At 32.1% G+C, this 27,521-nt stretch overlaps 4 protein-coding genes across 7 annotated transcripts; 3 read left to right on the forward strand and 1 right to left on the reverse strand.

Moving 5' to 3' along the window:
• Positions 1 to 248: 248 nt before the first annotated feature.
• On the reverse strand, positions 249 to 8,709 carry LOC137836821 (CRM-domain containing factor CFM2, chloroplastic). Of its 4 annotated transcripts, none has more exons than XR_016520608.1 (11): positions 7,985 to 8,709; positions 6,056 to 6,587; positions 5,856 to 5,986; positions 4,307 to 4,600; positions 4,068 to 4,224; positions 3,651 to 3,940; positions 2,855 to 2,914; positions 1,528 to 2,261; positions 1,166 to 1,382; positions 770 to 900; positions 249 to 648 (listed from the first exon to the last, which is right to left on the reverse strand). XR_016520608.1 is itself a non-coding variant. In XM_068645578.2 (11 exons), exons 1-11 carry the CDS (start codon positions 8,633 to 8,635, stop codon positions 358 to 360), a joined length of 3,495 nt encoding a protein of 1,164 aa, XP_068501679.2. In that variant the 5' UTR covers positions 8,636 to 8,709; the 3' UTR covers positions 249 to 357. The 4 variants fall into 4 exon arrangements, 3 of the variants coding, with proteins under 3 accessions (XP_068501679.2, XP_090157885.1, XP_090157884.1); XM_068645578.2 differs by having other exon boundaries at positions 1,528 to 2,268; XM_090301759.1 differs by having other exon boundaries at positions 1,528 to 2,268; positions 4,307 to 4,590; positions 7,985 to 8,654.
• Positions 8,710 to 12,943: 4,234 nt separating this feature from the next.
• LOC150027827 (metalloendoproteinase 1-like) lies at positions 12,944 to 14,011 on the forward strand. Its single transcript, XM_090301706.1, has one exon. It carries the CDS (start codon positions 12,981 to 12,983, stop codon positions 13,998 to 14,000), a length of 1,020 nt encoding a protein of 339 aa, XP_090157832.1. The 5' UTR covers positions 12,944 to 12,980; the 3' UTR covers positions 14,001 to 14,011.
• Positions 14,012 to 19,882: 5,871 nt separating this feature from the next.
• On the forward strand, positions 19,883 to 20,863 carry LOC150027828 (metalloendoproteinase 5-MMP-like). The gene has a single exon (XM_090301764.1). It carries the CDS (start codon positions 19,929 to 19,931, stop codon positions 20,796 to 20,798), a length of 870 nt encoding a protein of 289 aa, XP_090157890.1. The 5' UTR covers positions 19,883 to 19,928; the 3' UTR covers positions 20,799 to 20,863.
• Positions 20,864 to 25,062: 4,199 nt separating this feature from the next.
• Positions 25,063 to 27,241, forward strand: LOC137836822 (cytochrome P450 82A3). The gene is made up of 2 exons (XM_068645579.2): positions 25,063 to 26,068; positions 26,197 to 27,241. The coding sequence occupies exons 1-2, from the start codon at positions 25,109 to 25,111 to the stop codon at positions 26,824 to 26,826; spliced, it is 1,590 nt and encodes a 529-aa protein (XP_068501680.2). The 5' UTR covers positions 25,063 to 25,108; the 3' UTR covers positions 26,827 to 27,241.
• Positions 27,242 to 27,521: the final 280 nt, after the last annotated feature.

The following is a 27,521-nucleotide window of genomic DNA, read 5'->3' on the forward strand; positions in this document are numbered from 1 at the left end:
TATTCACCCTCCTTATTTTTACTAAAACAATATTCATATTCTATTTAACTTTGAAATAAACATTCACTTCACCCCTTTATGTTTATAAGACAGTTACTCTTTCATGTTCTTATTTTTTTAACATTTTTTTCTTCTATTGCCCAAATATGATTCAAGCATATTGAACATTATGACTCTGTTCCTGGGAGGGAGATGTGAGTTGAGTCCCAGAGGAAAAAACACGTTTGACAGAACAAAACACCAAGCACTTTGAGGAGTGAAGGAAGGGTTCAAAATTAGTGGAGGCTTCTTTCTTATAATATTTTCGTTTTCAGTTCCTGTTTGGGGTTCTTCCCACTAAAAAATTCAATATTGATGTTACGAACTAGGGCTAAAGATGGGGTTTGAATTTCTCCTAAAATTAAAATTTGACCTAGAGCTTCTCCCACCAATACTTCTTTTCCCTATCCTAGTCCCAATTCTTCTTTTCCCTATCATACTTATTCTTCTTTTGGTGTTCCAGCTCCTGTGTGTATTGGGTGGTTTTGTCCCTCCCTCTCTACTCATTTTATTAACATATGTTGCAGGGATAGGTTTATCTGCTGGCCAACCCCTATAAAGAATGATGTTACTAGGCTCCCGAGAGACTAGAAGGGAACCTGTTTCTTGCTGCAAGAATAACAGGGGAAAAGAGAAGTTAGCAAGAAGGGAGTATTTATTGATCGAGGCATGAAAGAAAGATTCAACGAGGAAGATATGAGGAAAAGGAAGGAATTTTAAGCATGCGCACCTCTAGCTTGAACACCAGCTCCTGAACTGTGGTCCCCTTTGACCTTCCTTTGACATTAACTAAAGCAAGAGGGTACCGTTCGAAATGAACTTTAATTGCTTGCACAACACCAGACGCAATATCGTTCTTTCCTGAGAATTGTATGGCCATGGAAAAGAGAGAGAAGGAGAGATGGTTCCTCCCAGTTAGCATCATTGCAGGAAAATACAAAAGAAATACAACACAAGACACATCAATAGGCAGCAGTTCCAGAGCCTAATCATCCAAAATGAATTTTTTTCAAAATGTTGACATCAATTGAAAAGGTGAGAAAGGAAACGCGAACATCGCCCCACCTCGCCCGACAACCTAGAACAATGAATATTGGCAAAAAGAAAGTATAGCTGAAAACGATACCTATGACAACAACAGGTTCCTTAATCTTTAAGGCCTGCTTCCGTAGAAGAAGCCTCTCTTTGGTTGAAAGATGCACAGATCTAGAAGGAAAACTCATATTTATCACTGGAGCTGATGGTTCAGGATCATTTTTTGATGATGAGTTTGATGGCTCCATTGCCTTGCTATTGGAGATGCAATGCTCAGTATCAGCCACAGAATCACTCATTTCATCCAACTGAAATCCACGATAGTTTTACCAAATCAATAATTAAGAAAAAGCCAAAAACAAGTCAAATGAAAACCTTGGAAAAAGCAGATGATAATCCAGGAGATAATTGTAGTCAACAGTTCAATTTTAATCTATAAAGCTGTGTGCTTACTTGTGTTTCCTTGTGAATCAAACTAGGCCAGGATTCTGGTTCTTCTTGTCGAGATCCACCACCATCGATCAGCTCAACCGGTTTATCCTGTATTGCTTGTAGATTGCCAATGGAAGCTTTTATTGAAGAATTCCAACTAGTAGAATTTTCTGGTTCACCTTGATGAGCTCCACTACTATCAATCAGCACATCTGGCTGATCCTGTATTCCTAGTAGATTGTCAACAGAAGCTTCTTTAGGAGAATTCCAATTTATGGATTTTTTTGGTTCATCTTGACGAGCTCCACATCCATCAATAAGCTCAACAGGGTGCTTCTGTATTGCTTGAAGATTTTCAAGAGAAACTTCTTTAGGAGAATTCCAATTTATGGAATGTTTTGGTACACCATGATGAGCTCCACATCCATCAATAAGCTCAATTGGCTGCTCCTGTAGTGTCTGTTGATTGTCAACGGAAGCTTCTGTAGGAGAATTCCAATTTATAGAATTTTCTTGTTCGCCTTGATTCACTTCATCACTATCAGTCAGCTCAACTGGATGCTCCTGTATTGCTTGTTGATTTACAGAAGCTTCTCTAGGAGATTTCCAACTTAAGGAATTTTCTTGTTCACCTTGATTAACTTCACCACTGTCAATCAGCTCAACTGGCCGCTCCTGCATTGCTTGTTGATTGTCAACAGAAGCTTCTTTAGGAGAATTCCAATTTATGGAATTTGAATAAGTTTCTTGTTTGTCTGTAGCCTTGAATCGAGCCATAAACTATTTCAGATACTATTTTAGAGACCTAATACCAGTAACAACAATGCAATAATAATTCTTACTAAACTTCTACTAGTCAAATACTCCCATACCGTTATCGCTTTTCATTTTGTCCATCTTTATTACAACATAAGAAACTCTCTGAAATCAAGTGCTTAAATCATGGCCAAAATAATTCACACAAGTATTAAATTAGGACAATTCAGTACCATATAACACATTTTTTCATTTCATTAAACCGTAACATATAGTCCTTCACATACAATGAGTGTCTTCTAGTTTTAGTCATTTGACTATAAACAAGAATCTAAACAAGAATTTCATGTTTGGGTGTTGTTGAGAATTTTGTATGCTGCTGTTGTTCTTTTCATAAAAAAGGGTAAAATTACACCAGTATAATCTTGCAGAAAAACAACTAAAAAAAGAAATACCATTGACACATTCAACTATCTGCTTACTGTCAGTCTCTTTATCTTCAATCTAATCACGTGAATAATCCATATTGAATAATTCAAATCAAGGGGAGAAATATTTCATCAACACAATACTATAAATGTGGACCGCTTACCATCTGAAGTTTCAGTTCATTTATTTTCTTTTCTAGCATCAAAATACCACGCTTGTACGACTGCAGGAAATGAGTAAAAAGGCATTAGCAGTCAATTCCTTTTTCCAATATATATATATATATGGTGAGTAAGGAAATCCATGCCACAGTGTAGTGGTCACCTTCAAGACCACTAGTAACAGAATTAACTCCGGATATCTACCAAATAAGCATCAACCGTAACGTGCATTTCCAAGATAAGAAAGAATCTATTTATTATATATATATTTTAGTGGGTTCATATGAGTTAAAAAGGGCTGAAGCACTGAAAACAATACAAAATGTTTTTTTAACGAAGGATTGTGTGCTTGTAAAGAAAGATAACTTTTACAACATTAAAGATTCTGTTCAATTCAAACATAAAAAAAGTGCTTCTCAAATTTCATATCCAATGTAAAATAACCATTTTTTTTATGAAGGTATTTAAAAAAATATATAGAAAAGGTCATTTTCTGAAAGCTGTGCTAAACAACCTACAGTCATCATTTTTACATGTGTAATAGGCAAATAAATCTCTGCCCCATCCTACCCTTTTTATTCACAAAGGAAATGTTGAAAACAAAATTCACAGAAAAGATAATTTTCTGAAAGCTCGTGCAAAACCAACCTATACTTATAATTTTACATGTGGTGTAATGTAGCTAACAGGCAATAAACCTCTGCCCCATCCTACCCTTATTTTTCACAAAGGAAGTGTTGAAACAAATTAACTAACTGAAACTCCTACTCAAATAGAGGTTGATGAGGACAATGTTACCTCTCGGCGCTGTGCCTCTTTAGAACGCTTCAAAGCTTGCCTTTTATTTAAAAGCTTTTGAAGCCTCAGACAAGGAGGGGCACTATAATTCTTTCCACGATACACAATGATTGCAAAGCCCTTTCTCACTCTCTCTATGGCCACTAATATCCCACCACTTTCTGCCTCTAGGGTCAGAGATATCTGATGAACATCTTCCAGGCTTCCATTGCATATTATCTTCACAAGCTCCCGATACTTCCAATGAAGATGCATATTTTCTACCGTTCCATCAAAAATTCCTCGTCTACCTGAGAATAATAAGAAAAGGTTATCTTGTATTTTAAGTAGCTTTAAAGATGTCAAGCTTTTTATTCCAAATTTAGAACAATCAACTATCTATGGTTGTGAACATCAAAAATCATCTTCACAAATCACCTAGTAATAGGAAGGGTTTCATCATCAAACCAATCCTCCGCAGCATGTATTTCTCTTCTTTAGTAATACCCTCTTTATCAAGTTCTTGTTCTCGGGGACTCTCTGCATTTATCAGATCAGCTAGAAGTTTTTCCACCTTTGCTTTCTTTTCTATTGCCTGTATGTCAAACCTATACCATCTGTAACTCAAAAAGAAAATCTAAAAACCAGCAAATTTGGACTTTTTAATGAAATCATACCATCGACAATTGGATGCTAATTCTTTTAATAGCTAACTCAGCCTTTGTCAACTTTCGTCGTTTAGTATCCTTCTGGAAGTTCGTAACCTTTACTTCAGAATCACACTCTATAGTTCCCCCTTTCTGTTCTGGAGTGACTTTAGCTGATGAACTGTTTCTAGCCTTCAGTCCGTGCATTCTAAATTTCCTGTGCCTTTTAATGACCGAAGACATTGTAGCTGGCAAATAGTCCTTCCCTCTATACAGAACAAAGAATTCTCTATCCCGAGAAAGGAGAATTCCTCCTGTCAGACGCTGCAGAGAAGCAGATATGGTATCATATATATCATTTTGGTATTCTATTGTAATTAAAATCAACCACCTCAAATATTACTATTACATAAAATATATGTTTACTATTGCTACAAAGCCTATGTTTAACTGGTTCTTCTGACAGTTTGCAGATCAGTGATGTAATATTAAATTCAAAAATGATAGTGGATCTGTGTCTTTTTATTCATATCAGGAAAAAGATAAAAGAGATAAGTAAAAAGCCAACCCTATCAGTTTCAAATCTACAGGTCTACTACTCCTGTCCTCAAGAGTCATGCCAGAGGTCAACACAATACGAATATTTTCACAAGATATATTTTACTTATTTTAATTATACACCAAATAAATAAATAAAACATCTCAAGGTGATTACAATCTTTAGTAATCACAAGCACTAAAAGAACTATTTAGCAACTTATGATTAGTAAAGAATTCCATCTGGCGGTTGATCAGTCAACATTATATCATGACCATTAATTTATTGACATTGTCTAAAGAGAGGCATTGCCTGGTTAATCAGTCAATAATAGCAGTTAAATGCAGAGAATGTCATTCCCACACAATATATGGTACAAGAAAAGGAAGTCATAGAATTTAAGAGGCTATACACTTCCATTTATCATATTTAATTATGTTAGAAAGACACCTTAATTGTCATCACCCCCAACCCGCCGTAGTTGGAGCCTCTTTCAGAGTTGTTTTAATTGCAATCTCAGAGTGGTGGTTTAGTACCACATTGACTAGTTATATATAGAAACAAGATGCAAAACCTCACCTTACAAACTAATTTTGTAGAGTTAGGTTAAGCTTAAACTTAAATTCTAATGGTTTAGCCCCCACATTGACTAGTTATATATAGAAACAAGATGCAAAACCTCACCCTACAAACTAATTTTGTAGAGTTAAGTTAAGCTTAAACTTAAATTCTAAGATGGTACCAGAGTGTTGGGCCAACTGCTTTTGCGATACTCCAGGGAATGTCTTGAGCATGGGGGGGAGAGTTGAAAACCAGCCTTAATTACAGTTACCTACCCCACCTTAGTTGTGACCTCTTTAAAGTTTGCCTTAATTGTAAACTCAAAAGGAGGAGGTTTATTACCATACTGACTTGTATCACCTTAAAAGATAGTTTTATAAAATTGAGTTAAGTCTAAAACCTAAATTCTAAGAAATTATTTATACTATAAGTGCTAAATTTTATAAAATCTGAAAATTATCAGTAAAAACAATAGCTGACCTTTAACTCTTTAGCCATTATCTTACTGCTGGTATTCTGCACACCTCTTTTCACAGCAATCTTGGCTATCTCACATCTTTCCCAAAGCTTAATAATTGCTGCAGCCAATCCTTGAAGGTTTCTGTTTCTCCCTGTGAAACAAAAGAAGAAAAGTAATTAAACCTAATTTTGGTCAGGTAAGAAAAGTAGCACAAACTTACCTAATGCAAAATGACTAGGTAGAGGTCTGCCAAGTCTCTTCAAAGTGGTCATTTCATCAGCTGTTAGTTTAGGATTCACACCATATGGAAGAAGACGAAAAGGCTTTCTATAACCAGACCCAATGGCAGGCAGAAGATCAGCATCAACAGGCAGAGGGTCACTTCCCCACCAATCAGTAAACCTTGGCCCAAGCCCCATTAGCAAGCTGTCTGTATCTTCAGCTAGCTCTGCCTCATCTGGCAGTTGAAATCGTACTTTATTGGGAGTACCAACACCTAGTATAAGTGCAGGTTTTGCTGCTTTGTCATGTGAATTTTCCGCAGCACATGCTATTGATTTTGATTCAGATACGTGACTCTCACTTCCATCAAAAGATTTATCATCAACATTGACAAGTTGCGAAGCATCATCACTAGTGTTGTCTAGTCTCAAAACTTTATCTGATAGGAAGTTAGGATACTTATAATCAGTCCCTCTGTATAGTATTATCTTAGTTCCAGATCTCCAAACAACGAGGCCTCCAGTTTTTCTCTGACAATGAAAGGAAAAAAAAAACGATACAATCAAATCATTTATACAGGGGGCACCATAATATAATATCATACTGGAGAAAAAGGCTAAAATGCAGATAGCTGTCCAACTATTGGTTATTGAGGGGGAGGTAAAGAGCTCCTATGACTGCAAACTTAGGCAGAGTTTGGTTATTTCCACTTTATATGCTTTAACTTATAATTATAAATATAACACTTTATTTCCACTTTGCCACCTGACTCAAAAAACTTGCCCGGGTAACAATAAAAACAACAAATTATTATCTTTTATTTTCTTTAACAATATCTTGTAAACTAGAAACAACCTGAAAATAAGGTAACATTGTTGTAATTTTATAGGAAAAAAAAATGCAAAATTTAACAACTAGAACCCGGAACTTAATCAAACCCTGCAAATTGGTGTCAATTATTCACTGGTGTACAGGCAGAAAACTTACTTAGAAGTTTAACAACTTCAAGAGTTGCATTGCTGAGTTTTGAACCACATGGGATTTTTCAATATTCACTCATGAACACTTATGTTTAACAACTTCAGGAGCAGCATTGTTGAGTTCTGAACCACATGGGATTTTCCTACATTTACTTGTATGGCTGAAGTGGTTTTCTAACATTTTAACTGAGTAAAAAAGATAAACAACAATGTCGTTTACAAAGCCAAATCTCATTTTCACTGAACAAAAATTCTATTTGAATAAATTTCTCTAGAAGCATTCCTGTAGGATAAGAAAATAAAGTCTTAGTTTAAATAAACTTCTCTACGAAAACTTGCAGAACAAGAAAATAAGAAGGTAAAACAAGTTATGCTCTTTTAATACCAACTTATGTACCTTAGCCTTTTGCAAAATTAAATTAAAAAAGCTTCTACAGAAGTGCACATGTTGTTTTTGTTTGTATGAGAAACCCAATTCATTTTACCGTTTCAATTTCTTTTTCCAAAGCGTTGTAGATAGGTTTATCCACTCAGTATCTTAAGAATGCAAAACAAATTGAATTTTTCCATAAATTAAATCAATTTATACATCACAGCTTTCAAAAAAAGGTTAAATGAGAGACTGTGTCAAAAGTTAAGTACATAAGTTTATTTTAAATAAATGTTATTTTCTTTCACAGAAGTTAAAATTGATTTATGCACCTCCTAAAAGTTATGAGATAATTTTAACAAAAGTTACAAGGTTAACTGCATAAATTGATTTGACCTAATAAAAAAGACTTAATTATTTCTTCTTATTAGTTTCTGTTCAAACATAGTGTTGATAAACAAATTTTTTGAAAAGCTTAACCCAATTTCACGAATGAGTATCCATGAAAGCCAAAAGAAAACTGTGTAAACAAACAGAACTTCCATACAAAAAGTGTCAGTGATGTTTGTTAACTTACCTCCAACAACTCATGAGTCCTTCTCATGTCAAATCTACAAAACTCCTCACATAAGATCCTCACCACCTCGGCGCGCTTCCACAGGTCGTGAATCACGTTCACGATCCGCTCCGTGACACCAGCCTTCGCAAGCCGCACCTTCCGCCTCGCCGAGAACCCTAGCGTAGTTAGCCGCCGAATCTCGGAGTCCGGGAGGCTCAGCTCCGCCAGCGTCGGCACCAGCTCCTTCCGCCTTATCAACTCCTCCTCCCTCCGCTTCCTTCGCCTCTCCACCTCCCTCGCACTCAGCACCGCGATGCCGCTCCCAGGGACCGGCACCGGGTTCAGCGGCGTGCTCCAGCTCGGCTCGAACATTTTCCCCTCGCGCTGTTTCGGGAGTTCGTGCGGGAACAGCACACGAATTTCGCCGCCGGAGGAGGAAGGAGGTTGCTCGGTGATGCCGAGGCTGCGGAGCTTTTCCGCAATTTGTTCAATGGCGGAGGAGCGACGGGATCGGGTTTCATAGTTGGTAGTTGAACAACGAATTAGGAATTTACTTTTGGTTTTGGTTTTGGGGAATTGAAAAGGGAAAAAGTGCAAAGAAGAAGAAGAAGAAGAAGAAGGAAGAGGAAAAGTGTAGAAGGAGTGGAAGTGAGTTGCAGGAAGCAACATTTGAGTAATAGTTTGTTACTTCATGGATGTGGAGCATGTGCAACGTTTTTGCACCCAAAATTCTTGTGCGTAATAAAAAAAAATATTTTTTTATGCATTTATTATTTTCTTGCAATTTATATTATCTGCTTTCTATTTCTTTTACAATTTATTTTTTTAAAATGTTGTAATTTTCATCATACATATATGATTTTTCTTTATGCAAACTTATTATTTACGGGTTATGATTCTTTCTAATTTTTTGTTTTTATAAGGTTGAACTTTGTTGAGAGTCATTTTTTTTCTTCATACTTTTGGTTTTCAGTCTCCATGTAGTGGTCTTTTATTGGCGAATGAGTGGGGTGAACCTGCAAAGGCACTCAGTCCAAGTTCAATATGCAAGTGAGTCGAGAGAAAAACATTACTTCTAACGCTTGGCTTCCTTTGATATTTACACCTTTTAGATAGGTCTCAGATGTCATGAGTCTGCTCGAGGGTTCAAAAAAGGGCTCAATCGTGTCTTAATCACGATTTACAACTAAATTGACTTAATTATGATTAACTGTGAATTTACGGGTTATGTTTGGATTAAGAGAGTCATTCAGTATTCTTGGACATTCTGTCATGTTGACCTTTTCAACTATCCGATAGTACATTTGTCTCCAAACTCGAGTAGAGCGATTTAAGTGTCACATTTGTGAAAAAAATTATTTTATCTTTAGTTAATTGCTCTTCCCAAAACATCTTTCATCGAAAGAATTATTTGAAAAAAAAAAAAACACGTTGATTTTCTTATATCATATCTAAAAGCTAGTACTAATTTTATGTTATATATATGTTCTGATAAAACATCAAACATGTACCATTAATATGTTAGATTCGTAATATTTCAACCATATAGTTAACATAATTGTATCCCGCTTGTGAATACATAACATATTTAAAATTCCAATATTTAAGATTGTAAACCTAAACAAAATAATCCACAAATAAAAATGTGTTTTTAATTTATAAAATTTGTATTAATTAAAACCATGAAAACTATATGTCAAACAATTGTAATTGTAATTTGGTTTTAAGATAAATTTTATCATAATATTAGAATAAAATTTATGCACGGAATTATTTATTATAATACCACCTATTTTGGTAAGCATCTACAAGTAGTCTCAAATGTTTGTGATTTTTATGAAAAAAAAATTGAATGTAGTCTAAGGTAAAAAAAATGGAATTTTATTGATTAAGAAGAAAAATGATATAAAAAATATGATTATAATTTTGTAAATAAGTTCACACTTATTAGATGAATTGTGTATCTACATATCACATTGATTTCAATTCTAATAGTAAATGATAAATTGTTTCATTTGTATTCTTTTCTTCTCTTTCTCTTTTTTTTTAACATGATTTGTGTATGTACATATTGTATTTGAGATTTCATTGTACCAAGGCACTGAGTAGTTTGAATGAAATCACTACAAGAAAATCATGCAATAGAAACCAATTTTTAGAAACCAAATTTTAGAAACCAAAATAATTAGTTAAAATAGAAACCATTTTAGAAACTAAAAAAGAAATTGATTTCTAAACTAGTTTCTATTCTTTTCTATTATTGTTAAATAGTTTCTAAATTGGTATCTAATTAGCAACCAAAGTTTTAACTATCAATTATTTAGTTTCTAAATTTGGTAGCAAAAACCTTGGTTGCTAATTAGATACAAATTTAGAAACTATTTAACAATAATAGAAAAGAATAGAAACTAATTTAGAAACCAATTTTTTTTTAGTTTCTAAAATGGTCTCTAATTTAGTTATTATTGTAACTAATTATTTTGGTTTCTACAAATTGGTTTCTATTTCATGGTTTTCTTGTAGTGAATAGAGATTTATGCAAATTTTGGAGTATAGAGAGAATGTTGTACGAAAATTGGTGTCTTAACATTTGGTTCTTGTTTATTGTATTCAGGGTTCAAGTGGATAATTTCAAACATAAATTTAGTTTTTTTAAATGACCATGCTTCATTTTTGGGAGGTTTATATGCTCTAAACCTTTTTGGATTCAAATCAAATTTATAGCATAGGTATAAACTTCGTGATGATCACATTTTTCATAAGTAATTTTTTTTTTCAATGAACAAGCTTAAACTTGAGCAAAGAGGGATGCAAACCTAGTTATAAGAGAGAGTTATGTGGCTTTCTGCAATCAAATTTGGCAACTTCAATGCTTATTTATACATATGGCTACCTCATTTTAAAGATATGTTTTAGAATTACAAAGATTTTTTTTATAAAAACTTTCATGTTAGGTATCACTATGTAACTTGATATCTTAGTTAGGCTAACACCTCAAAGAACAATAATCATCTGCCATCACATGAAAAAAATATTTTTAAAAAATAAAAATATGAGTACACTAGACTAAAACTCATATGTTAACAAAACTAATACATAGGTAAATTATTTATATTCATAAAAAATTCTAAGAACATAATAGATTAAAGCCTATTATACCAATGGAATGATTCTTTATGAATAAATCCTAAATTAAGAATTAAAAAAACTTTGAAAATTATCTACTTGCTTCAAATTGCAAGATATTTTTTGCTTCAAATTGCAAGATATTTTTGAACTAATTGGACTCCTCTTTGGTTGTGTTTGCACACATGTGGTTGAGGGTTTAGAGGTCTAATCCCAAAGGTTCTACATTAGAAGCTTGTTGGGACCAACATAAGTATATATTTTGGACCTTTTCCATAATGTTATCATCACTAAGTGTCTTCTTAGAAGGGGCAAAGAAGGTTACATGGATTTTAGATTGTTAGGTTAAATTAAGGGTGTTTTTTTTTTCTTAATTTTGAATCTTGACATGACCACATCTTTTTGTGAATTTATAAGAAACTTTTATTATTATTGGACTTTTTTTTCTTTCCTGTGATGTTTCTTTTGACTTTATTTGTGGGCACTATCAATTAAAGATTCTTTATTAGTGGGTGAAATTTATTTGTCAGTAGATGTAATTTTTTTATTAAATTAAAGAAAATAAATAAAATAATACAAAAGTTAAACTCATTAAGCGTCTTACTTAATATAATATTTTTTTATTGATTAGGCTGACAAAGTCCAACATAATTATTAGATTACTGAATTTTTGTATGAGGAATTATTATGTATTTGAAAGAATTAAATTTTAATGCGAAATAGTTCAGTTTTTACACAATTAACTTTCGACTATTTGTTGAGATATATCCTTTGTATACACAAATGTTCATTGTAAAAAAATAAAATCATCTACCTAAAAAACCGAAAAGAGATTATAGCAATTAATAAGAACTTCCCGAAATTGATCAATTAATGTGTGTGTAAATTTATATTAGATAGTCAACAGTTAATATTTAATATTATAAATTATTCAGTTTACTTTTAAATATTTCCACACAAAATAGTGATGAAAAATATCATTATCATCACATAATTTTAAAATCAAATTATTGAACAATAAACACATAAAAACTAAAGTTTGATAACTAATGTTAGATTATATTTATCATTTGTTTGTTTTCAAATATTTTAAAACAATATCAAATGTCACTAATGTTATTAGATTCTATTAATATTCAATTATTCTTATATAATATATTTTAATTACTAATTCTAAAATTAAATCCATGTTAAGTGTTTTTTAAATTGTATGAATGTTATACTTTTATATAATGAGAGATAAATATATACAAATAAAATAAAGATAAATGCTAAATATATAGAAGTTAACGATTTAAAAATTGTATAATCCATAAGTGAGTTTATTAACTTTCAACTTATAATAATTTTTTAATTGCTTATGCAAGTCATGTTCAGTTCCCTAGTAATTTCACCCAGTCATACATTGTGGGCTATGTATGTAGAAATTTAATTACTAGTAATTAGCATACTATATAGCTTAATTAATATATACAATATCTTCTGTATAGTGTCATATAGACTAATTAATATTGGCATTGAAGAATAGTAACTCTATGCGACCAAACCATTTAAAATTAATTTGATTAGCAAATTTGGTAACTAATTTTAATAAAGTATACGTGTCATATGAAAATATGTTTAATATATTTAATTTCTAAAACATACGCAACAAGTAGAAAATTATTAAATAATAACAATATATTAAATAAATAATACTTATTTATATATATATATATATATATATATATATATATATATATATATATATTAGAATGTGATAAAAAAAAATACACAAAATGAATATTTGTAAGTAAATATCATTGGCCAAGTTATAAATAGTCACATATGGATGCAATTTTCTATCCCCACAAGCCATTACAAAACCCTAAACTCCTTAGTAGCACTCATGGCTCTTATTCTCTTAAAATTTTCCATTTTGTTCTTTCTATTCTTTGTAGTGAAGCCATCTCCCATTGTTGAGCCAAGAAGCATAGAAGGTTCGGAGCATTCATTCACCAGAACTCTCCGAAACCTAAGGGGAATCAAAAGGGGACAAAGGGCTATAGGCATGATCGAACTCAAAAGCTACCTCAAAAAATTTGGCTACCTAAACAAGTATTCACACAACAACCACTTCGACGAAAACGTTGAGGTTGCTCTTAAAGAGTACCAAGTGTTCCATCACCTACGTGCCACAGGTCACATGGATGCCGAAACCCTAAGGAAAATGAGTCTCCCACGTTGTGGAGTACCTGATATTGTCACCCCACAGAACAACCTTGAAGGGTTGCTGATTCTTGCGAACTATACCTTCTTTCGAGGGTCACCAAAATGGGAACAGTCAAAGAGGGCACTGTCCTACAGATTTGTGTCAAGTGCTAACGTGCTGCGAATGGATCTTGTGAGGTATGCAGTGCAGAATGCCTTCCGAAGTTGGTCAACAGTGAGTGACTTCACTTTCACAGAAAAACCATTTGAGAATAGTTTTTTTTCTTACTTTAACCCTAACCCGATTAATATAGTAATAGGATTTCACCGTCGAGACCATGGAGATGGCCACCCATTTGATGGGGCAGGTCGAGTTTTGGCTCACACTTTTGCACCACAAGATGGGAGGTTACACTTTGATGCTGATGAATCATGGGTCACTGAGCCAGGTGGTCAGAGTATTTGGTCGGGTGAGGATGTGGGTTGGGAGTGGGTTTGGGGTCTGGGTTGGAGAAGGAGAGTGCCTACAAGGCCAACAACAAGGGGAATTGATCTAGAAACTGTGACTTTGCATGAAGTAGGTCATCTTTTAGGGCTAGGACATAGTAGTGTTCTGGGCTCAATCATGTACCCTAGTTATGAAGGGGTGAAGAGAATTCTAACTCAAGATGATAAAGATGGTATAAAAGCTCTATATGGTTATCAAAATAGAACTTGATGTTAATATGATGTTGTCTTTTGATGGGTTGTGTTGGTTAGTTGTTAATTTGGTCACCATGTTTATGAAAAGTGATTAAAATCATGACAAAATAATTTAACACTAGAAGAAAAAGATAAAATAGATATTGAATTTAGTTTTTTTAATCAATAAAACATTACAAGAATAACAAAGTTTGATTGTGGTAAAAAGCTATTGGTCAAGAAATAAACATTATTTGTATCGATCAAACCTACGCATAATAAACAAGAAATTTTTTTTCAATCAAACACACACAAATAATCGTAAAAAATAATTAAGTAATATTAATTTATTTACATAAAAAAAAAACACAAAATACAACACAAATCAATTGAGTCTTTTTTCTTTTTCTTCCAATCAATTGAGTGGATCACGCTAGGTCAAGATCGGAATCAACGGTAAGTCATCTTCTCACTTTCATCACCGCCGATTATAGTTCAGATCGACAAGGTTTTCATGTCTTGGAGGGAGAAAGTGGCAGTAGCAATTTTGCAGGGCTACAGCTCAACGTCGGCGCCACCGGTTATGGAGGAGATCGGAGAAATTGAAGGGAGGGTTAACAAGAAGGTAGCCATTCATGGTTGGTTACGCTTAAGTGCCGATTCATATTAAAATTTTCAGATTATCTCTAAAATATTCTATTATATTTATTTTATTTTTTATTGATAAAAATACTTATTTAAATATAATATTATCATATAACATTACTAATATATATATATATATATTTCAATCAAATGAATAAATTAAAATTATAGTTTATAAAGTTAAAATAGATGAGAACTATCATATAAAGCAAATAAAGAGCATATTTTTCATAATTAATTAAAAATATATTAAGATTAAATATTTTATGATAATTCTATTTATTAATTTTTAAAAATGTATTAAAAAAATATTACAAATATTTAAAAAGTATTCTGTCGGTTTCCAAATCAATAAAATAAAAATATCAATTATATTTTTACATTAATGAAAAAAAAGTAAGAATAAGATAATTGCGTTAATTATCTTGACCATTTAAGATCGTTTTTTTTCACTCTGAATGGTTTTTATTTGGATTTAATTAAGCAAACACTATTATTGTAGTCTAAAAAAAACTGTGAGAAAAGAATAAATAAATAAATTTTAATATTTACTGTAATCATTTTAACTTACAATACAAGAAAAAATGATTTTAACTGAGATTTATTTTTACATTATTCAGAGTTAAAATCTTTATTAAGTCATTTACTTAGGTTGCAGTTCTAAAATCTTTATTAAGTCATTTACTTAGGTTGCAGTTCTCCCCACTTAACCATGAACGTGTTCCTTGAGATTTTTCTAATCCTCATGAAAAGTCTTCCAAACCCATGTTAAATAACATGGAAAAAACCTGTAAAATACCATGAGTTTCAAATCCTCCATAAAATATCATGGGTTTAAGAACCTTCGTAAAATACTACGAGTTTAAAAACCTCCATTAAATATTATGGGTTTAAGAACCTTCGTAAAATACTACGAGTTTAAAAACCTCTATTAAATATTATATATGGGTTTAAGAACCATAGTAAGATACCACTAGTTTCAAAATTTTCGTCAAATGATTTGTCGTTTGAAATAACCCTCAATCCTATTTTTCATTATCTTTGACAATTCTCCTGACTTCTCTCTTCCACCATAGATTATTATATCTAAGGAGAAGAAATACTAAATAAGACATTATCTTTTTCTTAATCCAATATTGCTTTTTCCATCATTTTATTACCCAAACTTTATATATCCTAAATAATTGCATTATCTATCAAATGTGGGTTTCAACGTCATGTGTGTTCTTGGCTACGAGGGCTTCAAAGATTACAAGAACATGTTGCAAGGAAAAATTAACTTTATTCTCACTTTTGATAGTGAATTAATTATTGAATGTATTTTAAAATAAAAGCCTTAATTTAAAATATTTCAAAATTATAAGAATTAAATATCAACAACATCAAAAGTTAAAACAACATAAGTAAAGTTTTTTCGAAGTATCAGCTTGTAACAAAAAAACTAAGAATTATATAAACCAACTACCATCAATCATAAGAAATATGCAATTACTATTGAAATACTTATTATCTAAGATTAGTTGTTAAAATACTTATTATCGAAAGTTATTTTGCTTTTAAAATAATTTTAGATTTTTTAGAAAACTCATTTATAATGTAAAGTTACACTTTCAAAATTTAAGAGAATTTAGTTATAAAATATATAAAAAGTATTAAAACTATATAATTTCTAATTATTTATATATAAATAGATTTAATTAAATTTATTTATTGAAGTTTGAATAAATTGAAGTGTTTTATTGGGGTTCTACAATAAATCTTTAGAATTTAAGAAAGGTTAACAAAATCTCCCTTATTTTATTGAGGGTTTAGAATAAATCTTTGAAACTTAAGAAATGTTAAAAAGACTTATAAGGTTGTAGAATAAACCTTTGAAATTTACTTAAAGTTAAAAAAAAACTTTGGAATTTAACGAAAGTTAAAAAAACTTCCGTTATTTTGCTGAAATTTTAAAATAAACTTTTAGAATTTAACGAAAGTTAAACAAACGGTTGGAGATCCCACATCAACTAAAAATGAGAATATTTCAATGTGTATAAGAGGGGTGCAAACCTCACTCCATGAGTCGGTTTTATGGGGTGAGTTAGTCTTAAAGTCTACTTTGTAATATGGTATCAGAACCATTTAAAGTCCATCCTAACAAGTATTTGTTGGGTCTATCGTGTCACCCGCTATCAAACTATTATCGGATCACTCATAATATGGTGTCCTACGCATTAAAACTTTTTTTCGTGTAGTAGTAATTGGATATAAAAGAAATTATTCGTCAAAAGGATAAATTTTAAAGATACATTTCATAATAAAAAAGTTAAAAGTTCTTTATTTACAAAAATGATAAAAATTATGGTGTTTATTTATAAAAAGAAATAAGGTTTAAGGTTCACTTTAATTTTATAAAAAGATTGTACAATTTTAGGGCACAAGGTCCCAACTTGAAGAAGTTGGATACAAAGTTGAATATAGACTACATATAGTGGAATATAGACTACGTAGAGTATTGAATACATTATCAATAACTTTTAAGTTAAACAAAATTATAAGTAAAATGTTTCTATTCAATTCAATGCCAATGGCTAGTTGCACTGTACGCAAAACTATTGACTTTAGGTGGCTAAGGATAAAAAGGGTGATGAAAGTGTATAGCTTAATTTTGACATAGGTTTTTTTAATTGAGTTTCATATATACACTTTAAGATAAATACACTTTAAGTATGTATTTTTTGGTACTATTATTTGTATATAGACGGTGTACATACATGGGTTACAACACTCCAAGTACCCTCATATAATTTAAATTTTTATTGTTGAAGAAAACAATTTGAGGCTTAACTCAAAATTTCAGTTTTCTTTATTTTATATAAAAGTGAGAACTTTGTTAATATTCAGTCAATTTTACCATCTAAATTTAAATAATGCGCAAATTTTTTTCTTTGATAATGTAATTTTTTATCAACTCTTTTTATTTATAAATATCACCACAACAAAAACATGATTTAACATTGACAAAAATAAATATAAGAAGATTAAAACTGACACTTAAAGAAGAAAAAAAATACAAATATATGAGAGGACTAACCAAAACCTATATATTAACAAAAATGATACATATATGTACCGGTATGGGCGAGGCCGAGACTTAGTCAGTCTGACCGAGGCCTGGTCAGCCTGACCCAAACCAAGAGAGACTTGGCCGAACGACGAGGCCGAGACCTAATCAGTCTGACCGAGGCCTGGTTAGCCTGACCGAGACCAATAGAGACTTGGCCGAACGACGAGGTCGACGACCCACCTAGTCGAGACCTTAGAAGACTTGGTCGAGACGACCGAGACCAGGAAAATCTGGTCGATGGCCGACTCACATCTGGAGAACTTGGCCGACAGCCAACCCTGATTATCCCTAACGTTCAAACCAAGGTCAGCGAAGTTAATTCACCATTAGGAATTAGGTAATGCAACCCTAAGCGGTATCCACCTCGATAAACGGGCCCAACAATGTAGGCCCATTAGAATAATATAAATAGCACACATCCCAAGGAGTAAGGTATGTCATTTATAATTGTTCACCTACCAGAACACCTTCACCCGCTTTACTGACTTGAGCGTCGGAGTGTCTTCGCAGGTACCCCCACCATCTGATGTTCACTTGAGACCGAGTGCCGAAGGAGAAGCAGGAGGACGAGGAGAATCCAAGTTCACCACCGACCGAAGGAAGGAGAAGAAGACTTCAATAGTTCTCTAGGTCTCATCTCCCTGGTAGGAACACTATACATATTCATAAAGAATTCTAAAAACAGACTAGATAGTAGCCTATTATACCAATGAAAAGATTCTCTATGAATAAATCCAAAATTAGCTAACTTATCAACACACGCATTCCCTTCACGAAAAATATATGAGTAATCCTAAACATGATTTTCAAAAAAAAATAATTAAGATAAATATTTCATCTATTACGAAGGATTTGATAGTGAGATATGTTATATTTTATATTTTAGTATTTGATAGTGAGATATGTTATATTTTATATTTTAGTATTGTAACTTTCCTCTCGTGGAATGAAGGTGGGGTATCGAACTTTATCATCAAGATTTTAGAAAATTAAATTTGAATTACAATAATTTTGTAAAGATTGATGGTCATGATATCGGAAGAGTTTAATGAATGCTGATGTGTAGAATTTAGTGGATGAAACAAAATTTGACTCTTTGATCAACAAATAATAAAATGTAATAAAGGAGAGTTTGGATATTAGGACTAGTGGATGAGGCTATCTTTTGTACTAGACCTCTTCCTATAATTTCTTTCATTTTCTTATTTTTATTCATGCATATGATCACTTGTTGTTGATTAAAATTGAAAGATTTTTCACAAAATTTTTAAATCAACAAGAGTGATTATATAACAAAATTAAACAAATTAACTTAACAAATTTTATATGAATTTAATTTAAATTTGGATTTAATTACATTATTCATATTAAAAATAATTACCAAAACAAGGTTTTACCTTGCCTATTTCTTTTCCAAGATTTGTTTTGAGATATTACCACAATAATTCATTCCTTATTTTTAAGTTTTAAAGTTAATGGTTGACATTAAACAATTAATCTCAAATTAACATCTCTAAAACGTTTATAGTATTTTATATAAAATTTGCAAAGTTATCATTATTTATTTTAATTTTATAAATATCACCACATGTTTATTTTATTTTAATGATATTCCAAATATTTTCAAATTTTCTTTTCTCACTCATTTTTTATTTTATTTTAAATGCTCATTTTACCTACTCTTTTCTTTACTGAATTATTATTTTCCAATTTTTTCATTTCTTTTTTAACCTTTTCAATTTTTTTTAAATAATTATAATATTGAAACTTTTTATTTAATTATATCAAAAAATAATCCTACGTCAATTTACTTTTAACCCTTTAATCAACAATTAAGTTATTTTAATTATATTTAATTAATTTAAAAAAATATTTTTTAAATTATAAAACTTGTAAATAGATGTTTATAAACTTCTGAACTTTAATTTACATGTTTAAATCAACTCTATATATATCATCAAATTGTCTTATACGTACCTAATATATTTTTAGGTGTGACCCAACATGTTAAAAGATTAGACTTTGTGGATTTACAAAGTGATTATGATCCAATTATATATTAAATTTTACATGAAAAAAATCTCCTTAATAGGTGACCACACCAATTAAAATAGCCTAGCTCCCCTTCTATAAATTGCCATGCATGCATGCACCAAAATACACATCAAACTTTCACAAAACCAAAACCCTAGTTCCATTTGTTTTTCAACCATGTCTCTGAATATTCTAAAATATCCAATCTTGTTCCTCGTACTCTGTCTGGTGAATCCATTTCCCTCTGCTGTGCCAGGAGTCTCTGCAACTCCCTTCACCAGAACTCTCCAAAACCTGAGGGGCCTTCGCAAGGGACAAAACGCCAATGGCGTAGGCACACTCAGAAGCCACCTCAAACATTTAGGCTACCAAGTAAACGAACAATTTTCTTCCAACAACAACTTCGATGAAAACGTTGAATCTGCTCTCAAACACTACCAAGCATTCCATCACTTGCCAACCAGTGGGGTGGTGGATGACCAAACTATCGAAACCATGAGCCTCCCACGTTGTGGATTGCCTGATATTCCAATCATTTCTAACCCTAACCCTAATGCTCCTCAAAACTACAGTTACTTTCCAGGCTCACCAAGATGGAGGAAATTTGCATTAACCTATCGACGCAGTTCATCTGCTGCAATTTCCCTCACTATAAACGCTGTGAGACAAGCAGTGGCGAATGCCTTTCAAACGTGGAGACAGAACAACAGTTTCACCTTCACTGAAGTCACTGGTTCTTCTGACATAGTGTATGGCTTCCACCGTGGAAGCCACGGTGATGGGTACCCGTTTGATGGGGCATTTGGGGTTCTGGCTCACGCTTTTTCCCCACAAGATGGAAGATTACACTTTGATGGAGATGAAAGTTGGAGCATTGGTGGGTCAGGCATTGATATGGAAACTGTAAGTTTGCATGAAATTGGTCACATTCTAGGGCTTGGACACAGTAACGTTGCTGGCGCTGTTATGGAACCTACATATGCAGGGATACGACGAATTCTAGCCCAAGATGATAAGGATGGTTTAAAAAATCTATATGGGTTCTAGGATACTAGAACTTGAGAATAAGCGTAGCATGTTGCATGTATTAAGCAATAATTAAATAAACCACACACTTCTAATAAAAATGGCCCTCCAAGAATAATGATAAGATTTACCAAGTAATTTTCTTTTATATAAAAACTATTACTATACAACTTCATATCTCTGCTAGGCTCACACCTCAAGTAACAACAACAATCATCTGTCATCACATGAAAATATATTATTTATATATATATATATATATATATATATATAAACTAGATCAAAACTCATGTGTTAAAAAAACGATACATAATTAGACTAAACTTATTCATAAATAATTCTAAAAACAGATTAGATGCAAGTCTATTACATTAATCAAATGATTTATCAAGTAATTAGTTAATGCTTTACTCTTTCTTGTGAAAATAATTTTTTAATTAATAATACATCATGAACCAACATAAACTTAACTTTATTTAACAAAACGTAATCGGATTGTATCTTTAAAGTTTACTTTTATACATATCGGATAGTATCTTTAAAGTTTAGTTTTGTATAAAGGTTTATGAAATCTCCCCTTTTAATTTTAATTATATTATTTTTTGTTGATAAAATAAATAAAACGTAATTAAAAAATGACTTTGACCAGAGCAAACCAAGAGGAAGAGAATGTATTGCTTTTAGTAGGGATGCCTTTGCACAAATAAGTAGACTTGGTATGCTTAGGTCAAGTAATTCAAGAGTAATGGAAATCCGAAGTTCTTTTAGGAACACAAACTTTATTTAAAGAGGAAATAGGAAATGAAAATCAAACCTAAACTCTCCTCTTTGATTGTCATGGAAAAGCTTATTCAATGAAATAATTAATTTTCCTTTTTTTTTAATATCCCTAACCAAATAAAGTTTCCTATCAAAATTTCAAAACTTTTAATTAAAGAATTAGGTCAAAGATATGTACTTGTAACTTAAATAAATAACTTACTAAGACAAATGGCCATAATGGAGAGGAACTTACCTTCTCAATAAGTAAGTTGATTTTTTTATCAAAAATAAATGAAGGTACTAAATTAAAATAAATACAACTATATGAACCAACCAATAAATACATCTCACCCAAAAATAGAAAGCCTTTACATCTACCTATGAAACTCTTAATTTCGCAAATAATTAGTGTTTACAATATGCTTAAAATAACAATCATTTCCAACTATTCACCAAAACACTCTTCTCTTAAAAAAAATTATGTTATTAGGTTGTTATTGTTTTCTTTTCTAAATGAGTTTGATCACCCATTTTTAAGTGGTTTACATTTATATATTGTTTATTGTTGATAAAAAGAAATATGAAAATAAAAATAATTCTTTTTAAGTTTAGAATATGGTTGTGTTGATTATCGTATATTTATCAATATTTGTGATTTGGTCTGTTTGATCTCTATTTCTCATCAATACTTGCTGACTCTTAATTTTATTCATTATTCAATTATATCAGTTCTTTCCCAAACATGCAATCATATCATATATGGTTTCTTTCTAGGATCTTGTGTTTTATAGGGATGTTGAAAGAAAAAGATTTTGTTAACACCAAAATAAAATACATATAATTGACAAATTATTATAATAATATAATAATATTTTAAATTAAAAATAAATTAAATATAATTAAAATATTAATTAATTAATTTATAAAATATATATTTATTACATATTCTGTATATGTTTCTTATTGTGTATGATGTAAAAATATCACCGCCGCCGGTCTTGAAATAGTCAAATAAATCGTTTACTTATTTATTTGTTCTTTTGTATCAAAAAAATATTTATGTACATTAAATGCTTGTGGGGTCCACATTTATTTGGTGTGAATTGGAACAAAATGTGCATGCAATGGGTTTGTGAGTCCCATGGCTTTTAGTTGCTTTTCAGACTCCTCATTTTAATATTTTCACCCCAACACTTTTACTATCTGCACCGTACTTCTTATATCTACACCCTTCCTTAAAAGCCTCGGTCCATTCCGCTGTCCGAACAGTTCTACTGTTCGCCACACTTTTTGTATTCACATCAACTGGTCCAACAATCTTTCAACTTTTTTTTAGATGTACATTACTTACTATTTTATAACAAATATTTTTTATTTGAATAGGAAGATTTTGAAATTAGATTTTCTCAAAAAGTATTATTTGAGTCAGCTTCTATGGGAACCTCGCTATACACTCCACTAGATTCTATTGAGGTGGAAAAACTAAGAAATCGTTGTTGGTTAGTAGTTGTAGGTTAGAGATATAAGGAATGAATGTACGAGATTAGATGTGTTGATATTTAGGACAATTGTGTTGATCGTTACTTACAGGGAACACAAGTATCTTCTAGTCAGCAAATTGATTTAAAAAAAAACTATTCAATACATGAGTTCCTAGTTTTAATCATTTCAAAATTTTATAATTCAAAATCTACTAGTTCAAGCAGTAGCAGTTACACAAAATATTTTTCAACAACCAAATACTTAACAACAACAAAACAAAATACAATATAATGACGAAGTGTAATACGACAACAATCATGACCAACAACACAATTCATTTGGTGATGGTTATAATAATTATTTGTTTGTTAATACTTACATTGAATTTCTTTCTAATAGATATTTTTCTAACTATATTTAAATATTTTTCTATTTTTTAATATTTATAATATCTCATTGATAAACTTAACTCAAACTTTTTGCACATCCATTACTATTTATTATAATATTTTATAATTTAAAAATTATTTTATCACGATTTTGAATATACGTCATGTCTAAAAAAAAAAAAAGTTCATTTTGTTAAAGCTGATATGTGAAAATAAAACTGGACATTACATAATTTTTTAGGTAATAATAATACATCAGACTAATACATTACTCACTTTTTGTAAATTAGAGTGGGTTCAACGAAATTAACAAAATTATAATTATATAAAATAGATCAAACACATATCATAGAAATAAATGAATAAAAACATTATTGGAATATCCATTTTGTTTCTAAATCAGAACGATTGGTTGTGTACATGACAGTGCTGCATCAATCTTTGCTGCATAATTGAGTTATGGAAGGTTCAGCTATTTTATGATAATTAAAATTCAAAACCTGATATATAAAAACTAAATCCATAACCAAATCTTCATATCTGTGTCAGTGTAAAGATTTCAAATGATCTATCTTACCACCGTTAAAAATTCTCTTGTTACTATGTATTCACAACTCTATTCACTGCTATCCACACATATTTGATTAATGTTTTTCTTGAGTGTCACACCTCTTATAAGTTTAACTTATTATAAGAGAAAGAAAACATAGAAAGTATGATTAAAAGAGTGTTGTTATAATTTTTCTTGTTTAAATTTAAAGATAACATCGTTAAACAGAGATTTGTTTTCCATTAGGTAAAAGTGCAGTGGTTAGTGAGAAAGAAGCAGAGAAGTGTGTGAAGGGTTTGAGGAAGTTCATGCAGATGTTGGGGGTGTGCACAGTGGCTGATGCTGTTCCTGTTCTGAGATTGATGAATTTGGGAGTGAAAGCCATGAAAGAAACTGCCAAAGAACTGGATTTGATCTTAGATGAGTGGTTGGTGGAGCACAGGAAAAAACTATTAAGATATATTTTAAATTGTTTTGAACATTTTATTTTGTAGTAAAAAAATTATTAGAGTGTAATCAATTCAAAATAATTGAAAATCAAGTAGACATTCAAAAATCTTCATTCGTAAGTATGTTTTTTCATAAATTTTCCAAAATATGTAATTCCAATTATTTTAGTACATTTCAAATTGTATTTTTCAAAAAAAATATAAAAATTTTAAAATGTCATTTTTTTCATCTTTCTACTATACTAAACAAGTACATAAAGAAATTATAGAAAGATGCAGGAAGCAATTTCCCACTTTCCTTTTCTTCGTAGTTGATTATTACAACCAACCGTGTGCATATATGCGCTGTTCTTGTTTTTGGTCCACATGAGTCAGAGTCACCATAGAATCTTATCTTCCTGGTCAACTATCCTTGCTCACCAAGCTTCTCAAATTATTGACTATTCTTCTAACTTTATCAAATAAAAACAAATATGTTTCAACCACCTTCAAATAACAACTTTAGTCTCCATTATGCAGAACATACTAATAGATTCTAATACTTGCACATCAAGCACACCAACATGGGGTGACATGTTAAACAAAATGACCTCATATTGGTCCAACCATGCGGCCATGCACAAGACCCTAGACCCATCTTCTACCTATAAAACCAGAAAGGAAAACAAGTTCAAATATATTCCACCATAACAAGCAAAAATGGATTTTCTCCTAAATTGCTTCACCTTAAAAACCACCACTCTTATTGTATCATTCCTTTCTCTAAACTTCTTCATTTTCTATCTATATCGTAGAAATTCTCGTGGAAAACAGGCTCCAACAGTGAAAGGTGCTTGGCCAATACTTGGTCATCTTTCACTCTTGAATGCCTCACAAACACCCCATTGGACTTTGGGTGCTTTGGCTGACAACTATGGACCCTTGTTCACCATCAAGCTCGGTGTTAAAGAGGCTTTGGTGCTCAGCAACTGGGAAATGTCCAAGGAACTCTTCACCACCAACGACCTTGCCGTTTCATCACGTCCTAAACTCGTTGCCGTGGAAGTCATGTCCTACAACCAAGCCTTTGTAGGGTTGTCACCTTACGGATCCTATTGGCGAGAGCTTCGAAAGATTGTCACTTCTGAATTTCTCTCCAACCGAAAAATAGCGCAACTCAGTCACATTCGTGTCTCAGAGGTTCAAACCTCTATCAAAGAGCTCTGCAATTTATGTTATACTAGTGTAAACAACAAGAACAAAAAGGAGAATGAATCTTATAGTGCTGCTACTTTGGTGGACATGAAGGAGTGGTTTGCACATTTGACTTTCAACATTATAGTGAGGATGGTGGTGGGGAAGAGATACTTTGGTGTGGTGCATGTGGAGGGAAAGGAGAAGGCAGAAAGGTTTCTGAAGAATTTAGAGGAGTTCATGAATTTGATGGGGACTTTCACTGTGGCTGATGGAGTTCCTTGCTTGAGGTGGTTTGATTTCGGGGGCTATGAGAAGGCCATGAAAGCAACCGCTAAGGAAATGGACAAGCTGTTGAGTGAGTGGTTGGAGGAGCACCGTGAGAAGAAGGGTGATGGAGACTTTATGGATGTGATGATTTCAGCACTGAATGGGGCTCAGCTTGAAGGGTTTGATGCTGATACAATATGCAAAGCCACTTCCCTGGTTAGTACTACAATATATTTAAATACTTGCCATCATTTCAAAGATTGAATGTACATATATAGTATTCCACTTTATTTCTCTGTTTTGAATGAGAGGACCCTTTTGATCAAACTTGAACATATTTGCAGGAATTGATTTTGGGTGGAACTGATACAGCTGCTGTTACTCTTACATGGGCACTAAGTCTGCTATTACGAAATCCTCTTGCAATGGAAAAGGCTAAAGAAGAAATTGAGATGCATATTGGCAAAGATGGACACGTAAAAGAGTCAGATATAAGCAAACTTGTGTATCTTCAAGCCGTAGTTAAAGAGACATTGAGATTGTATCCACCAGCACCTCTTTCATCACCTCGTGAATTCATAGAAAATTGCACCTTAGGTGGCTACCACATCAAAAAGGGAACTCGACTAATGCATAACTTGTGGAAGATCCACAGAGACCCCAGTGTTTGGTCAGATCCATTGGAATTCAAACCAGAAAGATTCCTCACCACTCAAAAACATGTGGATCTTAGGGGTCGCCATTTTGAGTTGCTACCCTTTGGAAGTGGGAGAAGAATGTGTGCTGGAATGTCCCTTGGCTTAAACGTGATCCATTTCAGTTTGGCTAACATGTTGCATTGCTTTGACATCTCGAATCCTTCTGCTGAACCAATTGATATGACTGAGTTCTTTGGATTTACCAATACCAGAGCTACTCCACTTGAAGTTTTGGTTAAGCCACGCCTATCTCCAAACTACTATGAAGCTTTATAATCCTTATGTAAGGCATTGTCCATGGTTCAAAGTTATGGTTGCGGTTGCAGTTACAATTTCCTCGCAAAACTTGACATTACAAGAAATTGTGGACAAATGGGAACTAAGTGATTGTGATGAGTTGAAAAACCTTTATTTTGCGGCTGAAGTTGCAGTTGTTAACTGCCATTTAGAACTACGGTTTTGTGAGTCTTATATGTTGTATGTGTTCAAATCGAATCATGGTTTGTGGTCTATTCTAAGTTATGTGAACTTGTGATAGTTTTGTTCCTAGGTAGATTTATGTCACACGTATTTAGCTGTCATGAAACAGATGTGATCTTGTAATAAATTTATTTGTATTACTGTATGGGTTTGTGATTTTTTGGAGAAGATATTATCATAAAAGAATAAATGAGATGTTGTTCATTCCCAATTTCCGAGGTTGCTTTGGATTTATTCTATGATAAGCCCCTTTCACCTGTCCAACACTTCCGGTTCTGTCAACACCATCTTCTGCAGCTTTTATGTTCTGCTTCCAATCCTTATAGCACAAAAAAAGTTTCAGCTCCTGCTACTCTTAACTTCCCTTCTTTGGAACTGATAAATATATAGAAGACTCCCTTGTTCTGCTTGTGGCGCTGACACCCACAGCAACGCTCTTCCGCTCCCTTCACTCCATCAGCCTTTAGAGTTGCTAAACCCAATTCAGTGCG

Source organism: Phaseolus vulgaris, chromosome 4 (assembly GCF_051622355.1).
Source record: "Phaseolus vulgaris cultivar YP4 chromosome 4, ASM5162235v1, whole genome shotgun sequence".
Lineage (NCBI taxonomy): Eukaryota > Viridiplantae > Streptophyta > Magnoliopsida > Fabales > Fabaceae > Phaseolus > Phaseolus vulgaris.